General features: G+C 33.2%; 1 protein-coding gene across 1 annotated transcript; it reads left to right on the forward strand.

Moving 5' to 3' along the window:
* The first annotated feature begins 17,536 nt into the window (after positions 1 to 17,536).
* On the forward strand, positions 17,537 to 21,631 carry LOC115708710 (carbonic anhydrase 2). The gene is made up of 9 exons (XM_030636704.2): positions 17,537 to 17,689; positions 18,518 to 18,618; positions 19,969 to 20,112; positions 20,267 to 20,315; positions 20,440 to 20,556; positions 20,660 to 20,713; positions 20,824 to 20,909; positions 21,049 to 21,154; positions 21,302 to 21,631. Exons 1-9 carry the CDS (start codon positions 17,537 to 17,539, stop codon positions 21,437 to 21,439), a joined length of 948 nt encoding a protein of 315 aa, XP_030492564.2. The 3' UTR covers positions 21,440 to 21,631.
* The last annotated feature ends 1,090 nt before the right edge of the window (positions 21,632 to 22,721 follow it).

A 22,721-nucleotide genomic window follows, 5' to 3' on the forward strand; every position in this document is an offset into this window, starting at 1 on the left:
CAAACATACTTTGGATGCCATATATCCATATGGGCCAGCCGGCATTAAAATATTCATACATATATAATATATATACACGTTTTTTTTCTTTTCATTGTTTATAAAAAAGGAATTGCTATATATAGATAAGTTGTTTATATTACTGAAAAATATGCATTATTGATGTCCAACTATCACACTATAGCTAATTAACTTTTCTTTTTAGTCCCTACTCCCTAGCCAGCTCAACATTCATATTAATTACGTAAAAGTAATATATGTGGATATATTTATATTATTGGTGGACGACCATGGTCAAGAGTCGACTCCTTATGGTTTGGTCCTCCATATTACTATAGTATTAAGAGAAATATTGAACATCTATAAAGATATCATATTATTTATTGCATTAGGCTTGGCGTACAGGTTGGGAGATTCGTGGAAAGATCATTCAAGTTTAATTATTCTCTACTTAAGCTGTAAGAAAATCATGCTCGTTTAAACTATATATAATAAGAAAGTGAAATACTAATGGGACCTTAGCCTTAGTATGCTAAACATTATTATAAGAGCTGTTATGAGTACAATTTAATATTAGGTTTTACTTATTTTGATTTAATACATGACATAAGAAACTATTAATTATAAACACTTATAACGCTCCATATCTCTGTATGGTGTTTGGATACCTTAATCCTTAATAGCTATACCCAATAATAAAAATGAATAATTCTTATAAATTCTATATATATTATCCTGAGATAGAGAGTTTTTTAATAACTATTATTCGTTCCCACCTAACTAAAGCTCTAACTGATATTATATATTGATGGATCAAACACGTAATAAGTTAAATTCCTCCAAATTTATAATATACCCTTATGCCTTTACAGACAATTAATCATGAAGATTGGCTTGTTTATATATATTTATATTCATTAGTTAGTGCTAGCTTATTATATGAATATTGCTATTTCAATAAGGTGGCCAAATTAGTAACAATGAGATGAGGAAAAGAGCTTCTAGAGAGTTCGGAGTTTCAACTTAAAACTTAACAAAAGTTAATTGGAGTATAAATATCCTTCCCTAACGTTGTCTTTCCTACACGTTTAACTTTTACTAATGTGGGATGTAATGAATGATCTTAGATAGGATCAAAATGAAAGTTTTAGATTTATCTATGGAGTTGACAAGAGTGCAGAATTCTTCTGTTGAAGAAGCTTTGATCATGATATACTATATATCCGCGGACACAAATTTTTTTGTTAACTGTAAAATCGTGTTTTTGCAAATGTCAGTTGTATATAAGAAAATATAAAAACTGTAAGCGTTTGCAGCAGCAGAAAGTAATTCTGCTACAGCAAAACGAAACAGGCAGAATATAAAATATTTGCAAAAAAATAAATAACTTGACACAAGAGATTTATACGTGGTATCAGTGTTCTCACGAACACTCCTAGTCCACGGGGCCACGCCCAGAGAATAAAATCAATTAATAAAGTATCAAAATTACAAAGACAATTGACTTAAACAAGTTTAGACTCCCTCTAAAGTATTGCCGCAATCCTTTGTAATCCACCTTATGAATCTGACTTCTTGAAACACCTTCAAGCCCGAACTCCCTTCGTCTTTGAAGTGTGAGTGCTTACTTCCTCCCGAAGTAAGGCTTCAACAAGTCTTCTCCCGAAGACCAAGTGCTTACTTCCTCCCGAAGTAAGGCTTCAACAAGTCTTCTCCCGAAGACCAAGTGCTTACTTCCTCCCGAAGTAAGGCTTTATCAAGTCTTCTCCCGAAGACCAATCTCTTGTTCAGTCAGGTAGTTCTTCACAACCTCTAGGATAGAGTAAGAACAGAAATAGAACAACTAGAACCTAGATGAACAACTAGGCTCTCACAAAACAAAGAAAGACTCTCTTCTCTCAAAAGATAAATGTAGAAAATGAATAATGGAAGAGGTAATTCGAATGGTTGCTCTCTAGGCTCTATTTATAGACCATAGAAACCAAAGAGGCAACCACAAGTTCGAATTAGCAGCTGTACAAAAACTTTCCAAAAGAAACACGATCTGCTACATCAGATTCGGATGCTGACGAAGCGTATACGCCTTAAACGGGAAACTTACTAAAATCGGGTCCGATCTTCTTTCAATGCTTGATTCCTGCCAAAAACAGATTAGATATTCTGATTGTATCAAGATACAATCGAAATTAATAAGGAAAAGGCAATAAACAAAGTTTCCCTAAAAAAGACAACTTTCCAAAAGAGAATTCCTTCTCTTTTGAGAAGTTTTCAACAAAGGAAAGTTCAGCTGAAAGTGCAACTTTCCAAACAAGGAAAAGGGCAACTACAATCCGAATTTATAAGGTAAGAAATCGAATATGAATGCACACCAATCTTACCATAAATGGGAAAATTATTTTGTCAACTAACTTGCCAAAAAAAGACTTTACAATCTCCCCCTTTGGCACTTTAGATGAACAAAATAATTTTTAACACAAAGTACCTGCAAGTTAAAGTTAGCCATAACAAATAACTACTCCCCCTGAGTAACACAATCGAAAACCAACAATAACTAAAGAAACATGCTAACTTTTAAACCAAATAAGTTCACAGGTACCAAACACAACTTCCCCTGAAAAAAAGGTCTAGAGTTGATAAAAACAAATTGAATGCTCAATAAAATGCACATTAATTAAGAAATATTTTTGACAACTAAATTGCCAAAAAAAGGACCTAACAATCTCCCCCTTTGGCACTTTAGATAATCAAAATATTATTAATTAACAAACACCTACAAAACAAAGTTAGCAAAATAAACATAAAAACTCCCCCTGAGAAGCACAACATTAAACCAAAATAAACAGCTAACTTTGACCAAAGATGAACACAAACACAAACCTCAACTCCCCCTAGACAGTTGAGTATACAATTACTCCCCCTTTTTGTTTATCTATAAGGGCCAAAGACAAAAAGAAATGAAAAGATAGAAATATGTCCAACAAAAACAAAAAGAAAGAAAACTTATGCCCCATAAAGCTTGATCAATGAGGACAACTGCTTGGACATCTCTTGCTGAACCTCCTCCATGGCAGCAAGACGATTGGAGCAGCAAGAAGAGCATTTGAGGGGGCTTGTTTAGATTCCACCATTTTCCTTTTTGGGATGCCCTAGGTTCTTTGTTCTCACTATTTTGATCTGAAAGAGACAATGAACAGCAAACAAGCAAGAGAGACAACGAAATAGAATCGGGTAGGAGGTGAGAGTGAATGACATAAATTGGTTGAAATAAACATGGGAGAGTTTAGCAAAAAGGAAACCATTTTCAACATATTTGAGAAACCACCAGCCCACGATTACAAAAGGAAACTGCCCACTCCTTGCAACTTCTTTCCCCTTTTTTTTTAAAAAAAATAAAAGGAAACTAGAATTACCAACAATATTTCCAAAAATAAGTCAATCTTTCAAGATTAAAGACACATTACATATAAAAGATCAATCTTTAAATGGAAACATATCAAAAATAAATCAAAGAAGAATGAATGTTGATACTTACCATTTATGCACAAGATTTTCTTGACCCATGAAGCAAGTCACACGCCTCCCTCTTTTTTTAATTTTTTATTTGTTTTAATTAAAACCGAAAATAAAATACAATGTGTACAATAAATATATGTGATTCGAATCAAGTAAAGAAATCAAATATCATTGACAATTGACAAAATAAAATACATGTTATGCTTTTAAGGAAAATAACTAATTAGTATCTCATGAAATAATCATACTAATTGATGTTAAGGAAAAAGATATGCATGTTACTGAAAATTGTGTACCAGGATTATCAATTTAATTTTAATAGAGGAGACTTACAGAATTGAACACACTTGTCAGACATAAGTGTGTGCAGTGAAAATAGGATCATTGTCCTTGGCAAGATTTTTCATTTTCGCCTTTTTCAATTTGATCCCGCAACTGGATGCTTTCACACCATACTGAAGGTAGCCCTTTTCTATGGTAGTGCATCCTCATCATAGTTGCTAATTACAATGTTCCAGCTTACTCATCAGATGGCTTTCACACCTCAGTATGGGTAGCTCTATTCCAGCAAGGGGTCTGACAAGTCTGAAACAAAAATTGCTCAACTCTGTATAAGAACATTATTTAATCCTAGACACAAATAAAGAGTAACATGAACCTTTTAACACAACATCACAAAGTATGATCAGACAGAGATCCTAACTAATTATATTCCAAAAGCATAAACATGATTTGTCAAAATACAATGATAGAAGATTAAGAGCTAGAGATGAATCACATAACACTATTGTACAAGAATTATGAACAAATAAAATTAAACAATGCAAACTCCCAAAGACTTTCGAGGGAGTCAAAGCGACTTGCATCTAGGGCCTTTGTGAAAATATCAGCTAATTGTTTTTCAGTATCAACATATTCTAATTGCAATGATTTATTTTCAACAAGTTCCCTGATAAAGTGGTGTCTTATGTCAATGTGCTTTGTTCTAGAATGTTGAACAGGATTTTTGGAAATATTTATGGCACTAGTATTGTCACAAAAAATTGTCAAAACACCCAATTCAAACCCATAATCAATCAACATTTGTTTCAACCACAATAGTTGAGTACAACAACCGCCAAATAGCCGATGTACTCGGCTTCGGCGATGGATAAGGAGATGGAATTCTCGTTTCTTGCTATGCCAAGATACTAGATTATTCCCAAGAAAGAAACACCCTCCACTTGTGCTCTTTCGATCATCGGCATTTCCCCGCCCAATCCGCATCACTAAAACAAGCAAGATTTGAATTGGTATCTTTCGAGTACCAAATTCCATAATCAGAGTGCTATTAACATATCTAATAATCCTTTTCACAAACTCGATACATGAGATTCCATAGGATTACTTTGATATCTAGCACACACTCCCACACCGTAACAATATCGGGACGACTAGCAAATACAAAAGACTTCCAATCATGCTACGATAGAGTGTAGTGTCTACCTTTACTCCATTCTCATCTTTTGTTAATTTCAGTGTGGTGCTCATAGGAGTACTTACCTGCTTAGCCGATTCAAGGCCAAATTTCTTGACAAGGTTCTTAGCATACTTGCTTTGAGATACAAATGTACCTCCTTCCATTTGTCTCACTTGAAGACCCAGAAAGAAATTAAGCTCACCAACCATGCTCATTTCAAATTCACTTTTCATTTGATCAACAAATACCTGCACTTCATGGTTAGAACCAAAAACTATATCATCAACATAAATTTGAGCAATGATAAAATCAGATTTTATATGTTTGATGAAAAGAGTTTTATCCACACTACCTCTGTGATAGCCATGAGAAAGTAAAAATTGAGTCAACCTTTCATACCAAGCTCGAGGAGCTTGTTTCAGACCATACAAAGCTTTTTCAAGTTTGTATACATGGTCTGAAAATTGAGGATCTTCAAATCCTTTTGGTTGCTCAACATAAACTTCCTCATTCAAAATACCATTTAGGAAGGCAGATTTCACATCCATTTGAAACAATTTAATATTCAGAATACAAGCAATACACAGAAGTAAACGAATTGATTCTAATCTTGCAACAGGAGCAAAAGTTTCATCAAAATCAATACCTTCTACCTGTGTGTACCCTTGAGCCACCAAACGAGCCTTGTTTCTCACAATTGTACCGAACTCATCACTTTTATTTTTAAACAACCACTTTGTTCCAATAACATTTATACCTTTTGGTCTTCGGACCAAAATCCATACCTTATTGCGAACAAATTGGTTGAGTTCCTCTTGCATTGCATTGAGCCATTCCTCAAAGGTCATGGCTTCCTTCACATTTTTCGGTTCATATTGAGAAACAAAGCAAAGAAAGCTGATTAAATTAATATACCTTCTGCGAGTTACCATGCTTTCTTCAGATTTCCAAGGATGAGATCTTTTGGATGATTCGGTTTGACTCGGTGCTTGGTTCTTTCGAATAGAGTCGGTGATGATGTTTGGATGAGTCAAGATAGACGGTTACGGTTCTCCGAGTTTCGGTTGCGACGGCAGATTCGTCCTTTGCGGCATCGGCAATGGGTTCTGCCGCATCGGGATCTCGTTACAACTTCCGGAGGAGTATCCATGAGACTATCTATCTTGGCTTCGTGGAAAACTCTGAAAAATCTCTAAAATCATCAACAACCACATTAGCTGATTCCAAAACAGTTTGAGTTCTCATGTTATAAACATGATAAGCTCTACTGTTTAAGGAATATCCAATAAACACACCAACATCACTTTTAGCATCAAATTTACCAATATGCTCACGATCTCTATAGACATAACACACACATCCAAAAACATGAAAATGACTTACATTGGGGCGCTTACCTTTCCATTTCATAAGATGTTTTTGAGGTACCGGACGAATAAACACTCGTTTATTATGTAGCAAGTCAGTGTTAATAGCTTCAGCCCATAAGCGCTTTGTCAACTTCTTGCTATTTAACATCACTCTTGCCATTTCCCGCAATGTTCGATTCTTCCTCTCAACAACTCCATTTTGTTGAGGAGTTTTGGGAGCCGAAAATTCATGAGTTATACCGTAGACTTGCAAAAATCATCATACACGAATTTTCAAACTCCTTACCATGATCACTTCGAATTCGGACAATTTTCCCAATATTACAACCTTTCTCAACTCTTAATCTCGTACAAAGAGTTTTAAAGGCATCAAAAGTGTCGATTTTTCTCTTAAGAAATCTACCCAAGTAAAACGAGAGAAATCATCAACACACACAAAGATATATCGTTTACCATTCAAACTTTCAACTTGTATTGGACCCATAAGATCCATGTGAAGCAATTCCAATACCTTTGAGGTATTGATATCAGACACAGGCTTGTGAGTGATTTTTAATTGCTTCCCAAGTTGACACGGTTCACACTTACCTTCACTTTCCTTACCAAGCTTGGGAAGACCTCGAACAATACCTGCATTTGACAATTTTTTCAGGTTTTTGAAATTAATATGCCCAAGCTTGGCATGCCACGTATCCGTGGTGTTGTTGATAGCCGAATGACAAGTAAACACGGGGGTTAGAGTGTAACGGTTATCATTGGATCGAAATCCTTGCAAGATACATTCATTGACATCATTCGTAATATAACAATGATCACTATCAAAAGAAACAAGAAACCCTTGATCACGCATTTGATCGATGCTAAGTAAATTAGCCCTCGATCCTTCAACTAACATCACATTTTTCGCCTAGGTAACCCTTCAAAATTTAGAGTTCCCATACCAACAACTTTTCCAGATAGGCCATTACCAAAAGTGACTTCTCCACATTGCATAGGCCGAATGTTAGTCAAAAAGTCCTTGTCACCTGTCATCCTTGTCACCTGTCATATGTCTAGAGCAACCACTGTCAAAATACCACATTTGAGATGCAGCAGTTTTATCAGAGAAACCAGCTAGACACTTCTTTTTCACCCATATTTGTTTCAAACCTTTATGTTTCTTTTGAGATTTTTTCAAATTATCAAAATAATTTGTTTTAAACAGATTGTTCAACGTGAAACATTTAGCTCTGATATGTCCTTTTCTACCACAAAAATGACAAATGGGAACAAATCTTTTTACCTGAGATCTTACCCTTTTCGAAAATCCTGGAGATTTTGCAGCATCGAAGAGTCGTTCGCCGCAACAGTCGTGAAAGTTACGGCAGAGTTTGTAGCCTCAAGGTGATTCGTTGGAACACTAGATTTTACAAACTTCGTGACTCCAGAACTTTCCATTCCATTAGAACCAAGGCCTGCGAAACCTCTCTGACCTGCATTCTGAGCTTTTTCAAAAATAGAAGATCCAGGATTAAGCATTTGAACATTTTTCTTAAAGTTTTCAAGTTCCTTCTTTAATAGAGAGATTTTTTCATCTTTATCACAAAAACTTGTCTCATATTCTTTTATTTTCAAATTACACATTTCAATCTGATGAGACAATTTTTTATTCAATTTATTCAACTCTCTATTTTCAGAAGCAACCTGAATCCATTTTTCATACATGACTTTGTATGATTCAGCAAGAGATTCTTCACAGATTTCAGACTCATCTGAATCTGATTCTTCTTGTTTGGTGGTATTATTCAGACATACCAATTTAGCTTTCACCTGTGAATCACACAACACATTAGTCATAACAGAGGTTAGGGCAACATTTTCAGCAATATCTTCATCACTTTCGGTTTCATCATCACTCCAAGTGACATTGAAACTTTTCTTATTCTTTTTCAAAGTGTTTGCACACTCAGCTTGAATATGCCCAAAACCTTCACATTCCCTGCACTGAATTCCTTTTTTGTTAGAGACAGATGGTTTAATGAAAGTATTACCTTTTGAACCTTTCGAAATATTCTTTTTATTTCCCATCTTTTTCATATATTTTTGAAAATTCTTAGTTAATAAAGCAATCTCATCATCACATTCACTATCAGAATTTTCATTATCAGCAACTTTCAAAGCAATACTTTTACCTTTATCAGCAATGGATTTGGGTTTGTCCTTTTGTTTAATCTGTTGATTTAATTCAAAAGTACGTAAGGAACCCATCAATTCTTCCACTTTCATAGTGCTAAAATCTTTGGCTTCCTCCATTGCCAGAAGTTTAGTATCAAACCTTTTTGGAAGAACTCTAACAATTTTTCTCACAAGAACAGAATCATCAAGCTTTTCTCCAAGAGCAAAATATTCATTAGCAATGTCAGATAATTTTTCATAGAATTCAGTTAAAGTTTCATTATCAGACATTCTAAGCTCATCAAATTTAGTTTGAAGCGTGATAAATCTAGATCTTTTCACATCAGAAGTTCCTTCAAACTGAGTTTGAAGAATCTCCCAAGCTTCCTTAGCAGAAACACAAGATGATATAAGTTTAATGTAACCCTCACCTACACCATTAAAGATAGCATGCAAGGCTTTGCTATTGTAGGCAGATAGTTTATCATCTTCAATAGACCATTCCAGTTCAGATTTTATAGTAGTATTACCTGAAGAATCTGTCTCAACTGGAGGAGACCAACCTGATAGAACCATTCTCCACGCCTTCTCATCTTGAGATTTGATGAAGGCCCTCATTCTAACTTTCCAATAAGGATAGTTAGAGTCATTAAGCAATGGTGGTCTAGAGATAGAACTTCCTTCTGCAAAAAATGACATTCTAACAAAAACGTTATAGGACCACACTAAGAGTTTAGTGTCCCGCTCTGATACCAATTGTAAAATCGTGTTTTTGCAAACGTCAGTTGTATATAAGAAAATATAAAAACTGTAAGCGTTTGCAGCAGCAGAAAGTAATTCTGCTACAGCAAAACGAAACAGGCAGAATATAAAATATTTGCAAAAAAATAAATAACTTGACACAAGAGATTTATACGTGGTATCAGTGTTCTCACGAACACTCCTAGTCCACGGGGCCACGCCCAGAGAATGAAATCAATTAATAAAGTATCAAAATTACAAAGACAATTGACTTAAACAAGTTTAGACTCCCTCTAAAGTATTGCCGCAATCCTTTGTAATCCACCTTATGAATCTGACTTCTTGAAACACCTTCAAGCCCGAACTCCCTTCGTCTTTGAAGTGTGAGTGCTTACTTCCTCCCGAAGTAAGGCTTCAACAAGTCTTCTCCCGAAGACCAAGTGCTTACTTCCTCCCGAAGTAAGGCTTTATCAAGTCTTCTCCCGAAGACCAATCTCTTGTTCAGTCAAGTAGTTCTTCACAACCTCTAGGATAGAGTAAGAACAGAAATAGAACAACTAGAACCTAGATGAACAACTAGGCTCTCACAAAACAAAGAAAGACTCTCTTCTCTCAAAAGATAAATGTAGAAAATGAATAATGGAAGAGGTAATTCGAATGGTTGCTCTCTAGGCTCTATTTATAGACCATAGAAACCAAAGAGGCAACCACAAGTTCGAATTAGCAGCTGTACAAAAACTTTCCAAAAGAAACACGATCTGCTACATCAGATTCGGATGCTGACGAAGCGTATCCGCCTAAACGGGAAACTTACTAAAATCGGGTCCGATCTTCTTTCAATGCTTGATTCCTGCCAAAAACAGATTAGATATTCTGATTGTATCAAGATACAATCGAAATTAATAAGGAAAAGGCAATAAACAAAGTTTCCCTAAAAAAGACAACTTTCCAAAAGAGAATTCCTTCTCTTTTGAGAAGTTTTCAACAAAGGAAAGTTCAGCTGAAAGTGCAACTTTCCAAACAAGGAAAAGGGCAACTACAATCCGAATTTATAAGGTAAGAAATCGAATATGAATGCACACCAATCTTACCATAAATGGGAAAATTATTTTGTCAACTAACTTGCCAAAAAAAGACTTTACATTAACTTTAAATGCAAACTTTTAATTTAATATTTTAGATGTTAATTATATATAGTAGGAGAGTTCTTGTCTCTTTAGTTACAAGGTTCAGTGTTTGAACCATTATCAATACAAAGGAAATTTAAATAAGGTTAATTAGTAATTTTTTTTCTCCAGAACTTTGACATGTACCGTTGCCCCTGAACTTTTTTTGCCTTCCCCCGAACTATTGAGATTGTTAAATTTAAGGATTTTTGTCTAATTTCATTCAATTTTACTGTTTCAGTGATTGTTTATGTACTAAACCATGCTCACTAGACTTTGATATCTACCAAATCATGCCTCTCAAATTTTGATATGTACTAAATCATGCCCCTTAAACTTTCATCCATGTTAGAATTTTTTACTAAAATTAGACAAAAGTCCTTAAATTTAACAATCTCAATAGTTCGGGGGAAATTTTTAATAGCTAAAAAAGTTCAGGGGGCACGATTTAGTACATGTCAAAGTTCAGTGAAAAAAATTACTAATTAGCCTTTAAATAAATATGTGAATGATAAGAATAATTGAATCCTTAACATTTTAAAGACAAAAAACAATATAAGGTTTACCATTATACCAAATTTTTATATGAGGGTTATGATGCAGCAAGCCCCAAAATTCCCACAATTTAAGCATTTTAGTCCTTACTTAATTTTCAATGATTGTCTTAAATAATTTATTGTTGTTATATAGTATATTAACTATTTAAAAATTTTCAAAAACTTATAAAAAGTTCACTATAAGTACAATAAAACTCACCAGGAAGAAAAAATTAGATTAAAATGTCCCAAGTGTGTCCATTTAAGCAAGCTCTACCAATATACACTACAAAATATAAATGTAATGTATTATAGCATTTTATATACTATATATATAGCCATTGGACATAATTTAATGGCTAATTAGGATTTTTATCCCCCAAACTTTAACGTGTACCAAATCATGTCCCTTGAATTTTTAAGGTCGTTAAAAATGTCTCTTGAACTATAGAGATTGTTAGATTTAAGAACTTTTGTCTAATTTTAGTAAAAAAAAAGTCTAACATGGATGAAAGTTCAGGAAGTATGATATTTAGTATATGTAAAAATTCGAGGAGCATAGTTTGATTTTAGGATCAATATGGAAAATGTTTTCTCAGCCCATTTTAACCATGAGCCAGAGACTTATATTTATACTAAATGGAAGTTGTTACAAAAGGGATGAGCAGAACAACAGCTCTATACAGGTGACAATACCAATTCCCAAGAAAGATTACATAGGGGGGAATATTCTAACAGAATTGAAAAAAGATGTAATCATTATTCCAACAATCTTGGACCACAACAGGGGATGACATCTGTCAATAGAGAGTGATGTAATCGGCAGAGTGAAGGTGCATAATACATCACCAAAGGCCTACACCAGATGCAGGAATTTCTATTTCTCAACACCTCCCCTCAAACGAAAGGGTGAGGTCTTCACTCCAAGTTTGTCCACAAGAAATGAAAATCTGGAATTTGGTAGTCCTTTGGTGAATAAATCAGCAATCTGATCGTGTGATGGTATATATCTGACTTCCAATTGTTATTGCAGCACTTTGTCCCGAACGTAGTGAGCATCTATTCCAATGTGCTTTGTCCTAGCAGGAAAAAATCGGATTAGATGCCAAAGCGCTTGCACTAATGTTATCACACCAAGTGATAGAAGGCAGTAACAGTGGGACTTTGAGTTCTTTCAGCAATGATTCTACCCAGGATATCTCAGCAGCAACACACGCTAACGCCCTGTACTCCGACTCCGTGCTTGATCTGGACACTACAGCTTTCTTTTTAGAGGACCAAGAGATTAAAGTTTCACCCAAATATACACAGTACCCTGCAACCGAGCGTCTGTCATCTAGGCATGATGCCCGATCTGCATCAGAGAATCCAATTATACTCAGTTTATTGCTGAAACTGATATGTAGACCAAGAGTCTTAGTTCCCTGCAGATATCTCAGCACCCTTTTTACAGCATTCCAGTGAACAACAGTGGGACTTTGTAAGAACTGACTTAGCCTATTGACAGTTTAGGCTATGTCAGGTCTTGTATGGCAGAGATACTGAAGGGATCCGATTATGCTTCTGTAGATTGAGGGGTCCTGCATGAGTTATCCATCATTTATCGATAGAGTTTTGCCAGCAGTGATAGGTGTAGGACATGATTTGAGGTTGCTCATGTTGACTTTCTTCAATATATCTTCAATATATTTTGTCTGTGTCAAGTATAACCCAGTGATGTCTCTGAAGACTTTAATTCCTAGGAAGAAATGCAAGGGTCCAAGATCCTTTAATGCAAACAACTTGTTCAGTTTGCACATCAAGTTAGACACGAGTTTAGGATCACTCCCAGTCACCACTATGTCATCGACATAGATAAGTACAAGAATAACAGTTTTCTCATCTTTGTAAAAGAACAATGAGATGTCAGCCTTGGAATTCTGGAATTTCCATTGAATGAGTGTGTTCTTGAGCTTGTCAAACCAAGCTCTAGGGGCTTGCTTTAAGCCATAGAGAGATTTGTTGAGTTTGCACACCCAATTTTCTTTCCCTTTTTCCTTAAACCCTTGTGGTTGAACCATGAAAACTTCCTCTTCCAAGGTGCCATTTAAAAAGGCATTGTTAATGTCCAATTGTCTGATATCCCAGCCTCTTGAAACAGCAATTGTGAGAACAATTCTCACAGTTGAGGCTTTTATCACTGGGCTGAAAGTCCCACCATAATCAATTCTTGGTTTTTGATGAAATCCCTTTGCAACCAGTCTCGCTTTTAGTCTTTCAATGGTGCCATCAGCTCTCAGTTTGATTTTAAATATCCACTTGTTTCCAATCAAGTTTTGGTAGGCAGCAGGGGGTCCCAGGTACGATTTTTCTTCAGGGCAATAACTTCTGTATCCATAGCACCTTTCCAACCAGGGTGTTTGAGAGCTTGTTCAACAGTATCTGGTTCAGTGAGTGTAGAGGGTAAATTTTTGGATGTGGTGAGATAAGTTCTAGGCTTAAATATACCAGCTGTTACACGAGTCACCATAGGATGAGTAGGCTGTAAAGCTGTTGCCAGGGTTGGTTGAGGCTCCAAATCGGGTTCAGGGTCTGTAAGAGTAGGATCAGTGGCTGGTGTATGGGAAGGAGTAGGAGCAGGTTCGATGATAAATTCATTTGTTGGACTAGAACCAAAGTGATCATCAAATTCAGCACCATAATTACCGGAATCCTCCCCTGCATGATCAGAAACTAGACTATTTTCAGTGAAATGAATGTCTAGTGAAGGAGAATGCACCTGAGGTGAAGTTGGTGATGCATCAGAGGAGGCTGCAGCAGTAGGATTGACAGAACCAGAGTTTGGTACATAGATATTTTCAAATATAGGAACTGGGAGACTAGGCCAGGAAGAACTATGCACAATGACAGGTTGTGGTGTGTGGTAATTGTTGAGAAATCCCTTTTTAAAGGGAAACTCAAGTTCGTTGAACATGACATTTCTAGAAATGTAAATGCGACCAGTGGGAGTGAGGCATTTGTAGCCTTTGTCAGCTTGCTATAACCTAAATTCACACATTTCAGAGAATGAAACTGGAATTTGTGTGCATGGTATGGACGTATGCATGGAAAACATGCTGTGCCAAAGGTCTTGAGAAATGCATAATCGGGTTTATGGCTAAAGAGGACTTCATAGGGTGATTTGTGGCCAAGGATAGGAGTGGGAAGTCGGTTTATCAAATAAACAGCAGTGTCAAATGCATCACTCCAATATTTGAGTGGCATTTGTGCTTGAGCAAGCAAAGTAAGGCCCATTTCAACAATGTGCCTATGTTTGCGCTCAGCATGGCCATTTTGAGCTGAATCGTGGGGACATGGATGTTGGAATTCAATGCCATGTTGATGCACTAAAGCAGTAAAAGGTTGGTATTCACCTCCCCAGTCTGTTCTTAAGCTTCTAATTTTCTTATCAAACTTGTTTTCCACAAGATTTTTGAACTTTATGAAGGCATTTAATGCTTCGGATTTGGATTTAAGTGGATACCACCAAGCAAATCTGCTATGGTCATCAAGGAAATGTATGTAGTATCTATGATTTATATTGGATGCAATGGGAGCTGGCCCCCACAGGTCAGTATGCACAAGTTCTAAAACAGATTTTGCTCGATTAGATGATAACTTATGTGGAAGAGCATGAGACTTACCATATTGGAAGGCATCACAGAAAGTTGGCATTTCATTTCTTAATTTTCTTACATTAGTGGACTCTAGAACAAGATTTAAAATCCTGGGTGATGGATGGCCTAAACGTCTGTGCCAAACATCTATTCTAGACACACGATTCTCATCAGTTTCACACTGATTTACACTAGATTCAGCAGAAAAACAAGTAGGAAAACAAGCTGACACAGACTGGTTTTTATTTGTGGACCGTGGATGAGTTTAACCTGTGGTAGAGTGATGATGAAGGGGTGTTTCCAGTCTGTACAATCCATCTCTAAGCACTCCTCAAAGCACCACCTTCTGTGTTGTTTTGTCCTTCACCAAACAAACATTAGAATGAAACTCAATCAGGACATTGTTATCATTGGTGAGTTTAGAAACACTAATCAAATTTTTAGCTATTTGAGGAACAAGTAACATCTCTTTTAACAATAGGTGTTTCCCATCATTTGTGTCCAAGACACCACTACCAATGTGAGATATATTGAGTTTAGATCCGTCACCTACAACAACGGTTTCCTTACCACCATAAGGTTGCTTCTGGTTTAGAGAGGAACCATCCGAGGTGATGTGGTTACTGGCTCCACTGTCAGCAAACCAAACATCGCTCTCCAAAAACTTCAGGACTTGCAACGAAAGCATTGTGGTTATTCTGTGATGATTTGTTCCCTCCATTTGATTGATTAGGATCAGTTCCCATGAAGTTTTCATCGAACCGATTGTAGCAAATTGCTGCAGAATGGCCATACTTGCCACAAACTTGGCAAGTTGGTCGAGTTGTATTGGTACGTCCTCTTCCACGAAACCTTCCAGGGCTGCCACGATTTCCAGAGAATCGACCTCCACTGCTAGAAAATTGGTTATGATTGTTGTGATTGTTTGAACCACGCCCTCAACCAGTGGTACTGGATCCAGGGTTGTTCTTAGCAGCAACATTGGCCTGAGGATTTGTGGAATTGTCAGTTTTGCCATTGATGGTGAGAGTTTGTAACCTCTCAATTTTGCTATCAAAGCTCAGGAGTATATCCTGGAGTTCTTGCCACGATGTGCTTGACCTTCCCTCGATTTGAACCACGATAGAGAGATACTCAGCATCAAGTCTAGACAGAACGTTAGCAACCAAATGCACTTCAGGGTACGGGTCACCTGCAAGAGCAAGGATGTCAGACCAGTTTTTCTTTTGTCGAAGGTACTCACCCATTGGCGTAGATCCTTTGCGTACTGTCTGGATTATGGTCCTGGTGTCATCCATTTTCGACTTGAAATAGGCACCATATAGGCTTTCCAAAGCTCTCCAGAGATCAGCTGCAGAAGTAGAACCCATAACTTCTGTAGCAATTCCTTCAGTCATCGAACTATACAACCAACCCATGAGGAGTTGATCATTGATTATCCATTGTTCATACTCTGGATTCGTTTCGAGCTCGCCTTCATACTTAGCTTCACCAACGACTGGTACAAATTCTAGTGGACACAGTTTAGTGCCATTAAGGTATTCATGGAGTCTGTGCCCTCGGACAATAGTGGAAACCATAGTTTTCCACAAGGTAAAATTGTTTCTGTCAAGTTTTAACGAGAAGGGCTGGTTAAGTGTTGTAGGTGGCTGAGAGAAGGTGTTGGGAAGCTAAGATGGAGCTGCACCATTTCTGTTGGTGCTTACAGCAGAGGGAGTCTGTGACCCTCCTTCGTTGTTCTGCTGTTCTTGAGGAGTAGCCATTGACAGAGATCAAAGAATGGCTCTGATACCAAGTTTGATTTTAGAATCAATATGGAAAATGTTTTCTCAGCCCATTTCAACCATGAGCCAGAGACTTGAAGTTGTTACAAAAGGGATGAGCAGAACAACGGCTCTATACAGGTGGCAATACCAATTCCCAAGAAAGATTACATAGGGGGAATATTCTAACAGAATTGAAAAAAGATGTAATCATTATTCCAACAATCTTGGACCACAACAGGGGATGATACCTGTCCATAGAGAGGGCTGTAATCGGCAGAGTGAAGGTGCATAATACATCACCAAAGGCCTACACCAGATGCAGGAATTTCTATTTCTCAACAAGCATGATTTGGTAGATATCAAAGTCTGGGGAGCATGGTTTAGTATATAAATCATCATTGAAATAGTAAAATTGAATAAAATTAAACAAAAGTCTTTAAATCTAACAATAATGTCAATAGTTCAGGGGGAATTTTAATGGCTAAAAAAATTCAGGTGTCATAATTTAATACATATTAAAATTTAAAGGTAAAAATTCTAATCAGACTAGTTTAATAGACTACATGGTCAATATTGTTGCCGAGTACACTAAAACATATATGGATGTACTAAAATATGTATATAAAACTTAGCTATTTTGCCCCTTGCCCCTTCAGGTCTTGTGATACTTTCTAAGACTTATTAAAATTTATGTCATGATAATCGATTCATGATATAACTAATAAGTAACATTGTTTATCTTAGTTTGTAGAATAATATAATTAAACTTTAATTTTAATTTAATGATCTATATTCCAGGAACCTACCTGTACGCCAACGCTAGCTTTTTGTAAAAACCTAATCCAATAACATATTATATATATACATACCACATGGACTTAAATGTTTACTATTAATTATTATTTTAATTATAAGGAGTCGACTCTTGACTCTTATGGTCATAAATATATAATTATATACAATAACCATCCACACTACCTTTATGTAATTAATTTGAATGTTGAGCTGGCCTAAGGGAGTAAAAGCAAACTTTATGTGAGTTGGACATGAATAATGCATATATTAATATCATCTATATATATATAGTAATTATATATACTTTTTAATCAAGAAATAAAAGATTAAAAAACAAAACGTGGTTGCATATTTAATTAAAATATGTATATAGACATCTAAGCTTATAAATAGAAGAGATTATGCGTCCTCGAATATATATCTCACCTAATTCTATTTGGCTTCAAAACTATATATATCGTCTATTGTTGTTGCTTCAATTCCATCATTTTTTTTTTCTATACTCTACAAATCTATATTTTAGAGCAGAAGAATATTATCAATTCTCGAAAAGGGTTAGTTTATAAATATATGTAACTATAACTGCATAAGTCTAATCTACTTACTTTGCTAGTATATCTATTTTTATTTATATTACCAAGAATTATATTTTCTTAAACTTTCTATAATTAATTTGTTTCAAATTTCAATTGATCCTCTTTTATGCCTAACTCAGAAAGATAAATAATTTATTTTTAGAAAAGTTATATAATTTTTTTATATATAAAATGTGGTTATTAATTTAACTATTTTTGTTGGTTTAACAGAATATAATTTAATTAAGAAAAATGAATATAATTTAAAAATATAAAAATATTTCATTAAATTTAACGAATGTTGATAATACTATTTATTTTATTAATATGTAAATATTAATCTTATTTTATTTAAGTTTTTTGAATTACCTTTACGATATATATGAATTATATAACATTAATATTTTAATTCGATTTTATTATACATAACTAAATAAATATAGTTTGGAGTTCTTGTTCTTTAATAAATTTATTATTTTTTACCATTAAAAGGTAAATTGATTTGTGTCCACATAATAATAATATTTATAAAGTGATGTTAGTATTTTATAAATCTTAATATATTGTATTTTATTTTAATTATTGTAATATTTGAAAAAAATATATATATAACTTATATAATATAAAACTAAACATGTCGTTGTATGGCACACGAAACATTATTTAGTATTTACATATGTGGGAAATCATCATGACAATACTTAATAATAATAATAATAATAATAATAATAATAGTTTCTTCTTTTGTATTTTTTATTTGCTGAAAATAATAATAGTTAGTTGATATTAATTTACTTAAATTTGCAGAAAGGAAAACTAGCTAGCAAACTGAATATAATGGCCGAAGAACAATTTTCCGAGTTGGCCAACTATGAATGCGGCATTAAGAAAAATCTAGTGATTATCAGGTAATTTATTGATATTTACTAGATCATATATTATATATGTTTGTTTATAATATGTATACATTATATACCTAATCATAATATTATATATATATATCTATTCTATATAAAGTGTGCCTATATAACTAAATTTCTTGGTTTATGAGAAATTCATGGGTGACTTTTTATTTATATTTAATAAAATAATAAAATATTATTTATATATAATAAAATAAAAATAAAAAAAATCTTATTAATATTTGAACTGATGTTTGTAATTTGTTTCTGATTTAATTTATATCTATTCTATATAAAGTGTGCCTATATAACTGAATTCTTGCGTTTATGAGAAATTCATGGATAACTTTTTTTTTAAAATAATTTTCTATTCAAAAATAATATATTTTTTTTTATTAAGATGTATTTTAATATTAATTTTTAAATAAATTAATATTACTTTTAAATTTTAATCGGGTTTATGAGAAATTTATACGTAACTTTTTTTTAAAATAATTTTCTATTCAAAAATAATAATTTTTTTTTTTATGAAGATGTATTTTAATATTAATTTTTAAATACATTAATATTACTTTTAAATTTTAATCGTATAAACCTAACCGGAAACACAATCTCTGAAAATTCTCAATAAAATAACTAACCCCAAAAGGATGAGCAACCAATCATGATTATTTAGGATAATCATTTATAATTTTTTTTTCTAAATCTCAAACCCTCAAACCCTATATTTCTATTGAATTATTGCCTCATCTTCTATGTTGTGATTCATGGCCTCTCTGCTGCGATTCCTCACTTTTTGTTTATTTGGGTGTAATATTCAGTGTTCTATTAGCGAGTTATCCTTTGTTGCTCAAGTAATTATTTATTTGAGTAAGTCTTCTATTCCCTTGCTATATTGTTTTACTTTTAAACAGCTTTGGGATATGCGAAATATAATGTCATCCGTTAGAGAGTTTGTTGGACACACCAAAAGTAACAAGATATCCTTTTCAATTTATAATCCTTGAATTTTTGATGATGCTCATTTTGAAAGGCTAGGTGTAATTGTAATGTCGGAGTAGCTAGATTTTTTCCAGAAGATAAAACTCACATCAGCACCGCCATTGCTGGCACCCATTCTAACGAATACTATTCTTCTAAGCTCATATCTAACACACAATCCTATGGGAACAACATAAAATTGGGTTGAACCAAGATGAGATAAACATTTTTAAGTGTATTACCCTTAAATATAATAAAAAATACCTAGCATAAAATTTAGTGTACGTGCCTCGCACGTAACTTTTTACAAGTAAAATAGATATATATATATATATATATATATATATATCTAATATTCTAAAATTGATTGAATAGTGAGAAGGCTGAAAGTGGAAGTGAAAGTGATGAAGATGAAACCTTTGATAAAGTGCAGCCAGGGCATGATTCTGTTGAATCCTGCTTCAATCCTGTTCAGAAAATTGTTCATGGATTTAAGCACTTTCTTTCTAATAAATTCCAGTAAGAGAATATATATATATTTATATTTATATATATATATATTATTTATTATAAATAATTAATTTTATAATGTTAGAAGTTTTAAATTTAAAAACTATATATATGTATGCCTAGCTAATTATTAATAATCTTGTTTGATGGAATTATTTTGCAGTAAGTATCCATGCTTGTTTAATGAACTTAAGGAAACCCAACATCCCAAGGTACATATATTTTTGTGAGAAAATAAACAAACAAATACAATAGTACATTATCTTCCCTCAACTAATTCTTTTTTAAAAGTTGAACTATGTATATTAAATTATTCTTAATAAATTAAATGAACAGTTTCTAGTATTTGCATGCTCCGATTCCCGAGTGAGCCCTTCCCATATCTTAAATTTACAACCAGGGGAAGCTTTCATGGCCCGCAATATTGGCAACTTAATTCCAATATTTGACAAGGTATATATTAAACAATTACCTAATTATTAATCAAAATTTAAAATATTTATTATTATTATTAATTCTACATGTTAATCGTTGTTAATCTCTAATTATTTAACAGCTGAAACACTCAGAAGTTGGATCAATCATTGAATATGCAGTACAAGAGCTTAAGGTAAAATTCATCATTTTGATTTCTATTTATTTTATTAATTATCATGTTACTAATTATTCATTCATCTTAAAATGTTTTAATTTTCATATCATGACAAAAAATATTTACAGGTGGAAAATATTTTAGTCATTGGACATAGTCGTTGTGGTGGAGTAAAGAGACTTATGTCTCACCCTGAAGATGGTTCGGCCACCTTGTAAGATAAAATTTCATTTTTAATCGGGTTGTATATGAATAATCATATACAGTTAGATTATATGTGTATATATTTAGTGTTTATGAAATTCATATTCTAGTTTTTGATTCATTACCTAACATGTTGTTGAAATCTACAGTGATTTTATAGATAATTGGGTCAACATTGCTCAAGCTGCTAAGATCAAAGTCAAAACTGAGCATAGTGATTTGACATTTGAAGAACAATGTGAAATATGTGCTGAGGTAATAAATATGTATATATATGTCATCTTATTAGATTAAGTATGAAATATATATATATATATATATATATATGACATTGAATTTGAATATGATAATCTTAAAAATTAATACTCTAATACAATTTGTTGAATATCATTGAATTTGCAGGAAGCAGTGAATGTGTCTCTGAAAAATCTACATTCTTATCCATTTGTTAAAAGTGGAGTTGATGAGAAAAAGATAGCACTTAGAGGTGGATATTACAACTTTGTGGATGGTTCATTTAAACTATGGGATCTTGAGTAGTCAATATATTTTTAAACCCCATATTTAATGTTGACTTCTACACCAGCTATGTATCTTTTCATAATTAATAATTTGTGTGTTTAATTATTTGTAGTGTGTTAACTATTTAAGCATCATTTTTCTTATTTTTGGTTCTTGGAACTAATAAATAATTAAAAAAAAAAGTAGTTATTCATTGCTTTTTCTTTATAAGTTTGTTTCTTCTCGTATTGTAATATCTATCCGTTGATTTGTAAGAAATAATAAATTCTTTCCCGTAGCTAATAGTTATTGGGTTTTTTTAGAATTACTTCACATATTATTTTTATTTCATTTTTTTTAAAAAAAATTACGGTTTGTGTTGTTCCGGTAGCTTTTCCAGTAATTTCTAAATGAGTTGTTATATGAATTTTGGTTGTGATTAGGTTGCTCCATTATTTTCTAAAAGAGTTTCTGTGTGGAATTCCGTAAAAATACAAAAAAATATATGTATTTTAAAAAGTGAAAATAAAAAGATCCTTTTTTTTATAATGAATAGTTATTCATTTTGTTTTCAAATGTACATGTAATAAATTATTTAAGGGGAATTACCTTATATACTATTTTTTTTAACTTTTTTTAAATTTACGGTTTGAGTTTCTAAAGTGGTTGCAGCGCGCGCTAGTTGCAGCAATAAGGGTTTCTATACGATTTTTTGTTGTAATTTAGGTTGCAGCGCTAGTTGCAATAGGAATTTCTATGTAGAAATCCGTAAAAATACAAATAATAATAATAATAAAAAAAAAAACTGTTTTGAAGTGTAAAAATAAAAAAGTCTCATTATTTAAATTTATGATTTTTGCATCGTATTCATATTAAAAAAAAGTTAATAATATACATATAAAGCTCGAGTATAAAACGATGACATGGTAGTTTGAAATCGTTTAAAATACTACTTATTATTGTGGTATAAGACAATACATATTAGCTTGAAATCACTTAAAATCCTTCTATTTATTCTTTCCTTAATTTTTATTTTTTTAAATTTTTATTAAGTTTACAAATATTAATTAATTAATTGATTAAAATATTCATATACAATTAAAAAATAATTGGTATTTGTTTCCAAAAAAAAATAAATAATAATAATTGGTATTAAATTAAGCCCTGAATATCTACCGTACAAAAAAACTCCTAAATATCTATAAACTATACATAAGAGTTTAAAACTTTTTATAGCTTAAGTACGAACATTAGTGGTGTTTGCCAATCAAGGGCTCGATTTTAGTTTCTATTGCCTAAGTATAGTAGTATGTATGATATA

This window comes from Cannabis sativa, chromosome 3 (assembly GCF_029168945.1).
Source record: "Cannabis sativa cultivar Pink pepper isolate KNU-18-1 chromosome 3, ASM2916894v1, whole genome shotgun sequence".
In the NCBI taxonomy this organism is placed as follows: Eukaryota; Viridiplantae; Streptophyta; class Magnoliopsida; order Rosales; family Cannabaceae; genus Cannabis; species Cannabis sativa.

What these genes read in the sequence shown, in the direction of transcription:
- LOC115708710 (XM_030636704.2), top strand. Translation starts at nt 17,537, where the DNA reads ATGCGTCCTCGAATATATATCTCACCTAATTCTATTTGGCTTCAAAAC. An exon ending in ATTATCAATTCTCGAAAAGG is followed by an intron (nt 17,690 to 18,517) that starts GTTAGTTTATAA and finishes TTAAATTTGCAG; the next exon opens with AAAGGAAAACTAGCTAGCAA. An exon ending in TAATTCCAATATTTGACAAG is followed by an intron (nt 20,557 to 20,659) that starts GTATATATTAAA and finishes ATTATTTAACAG; the next exon opens with CTGAAACACTCAGAAGTTGG.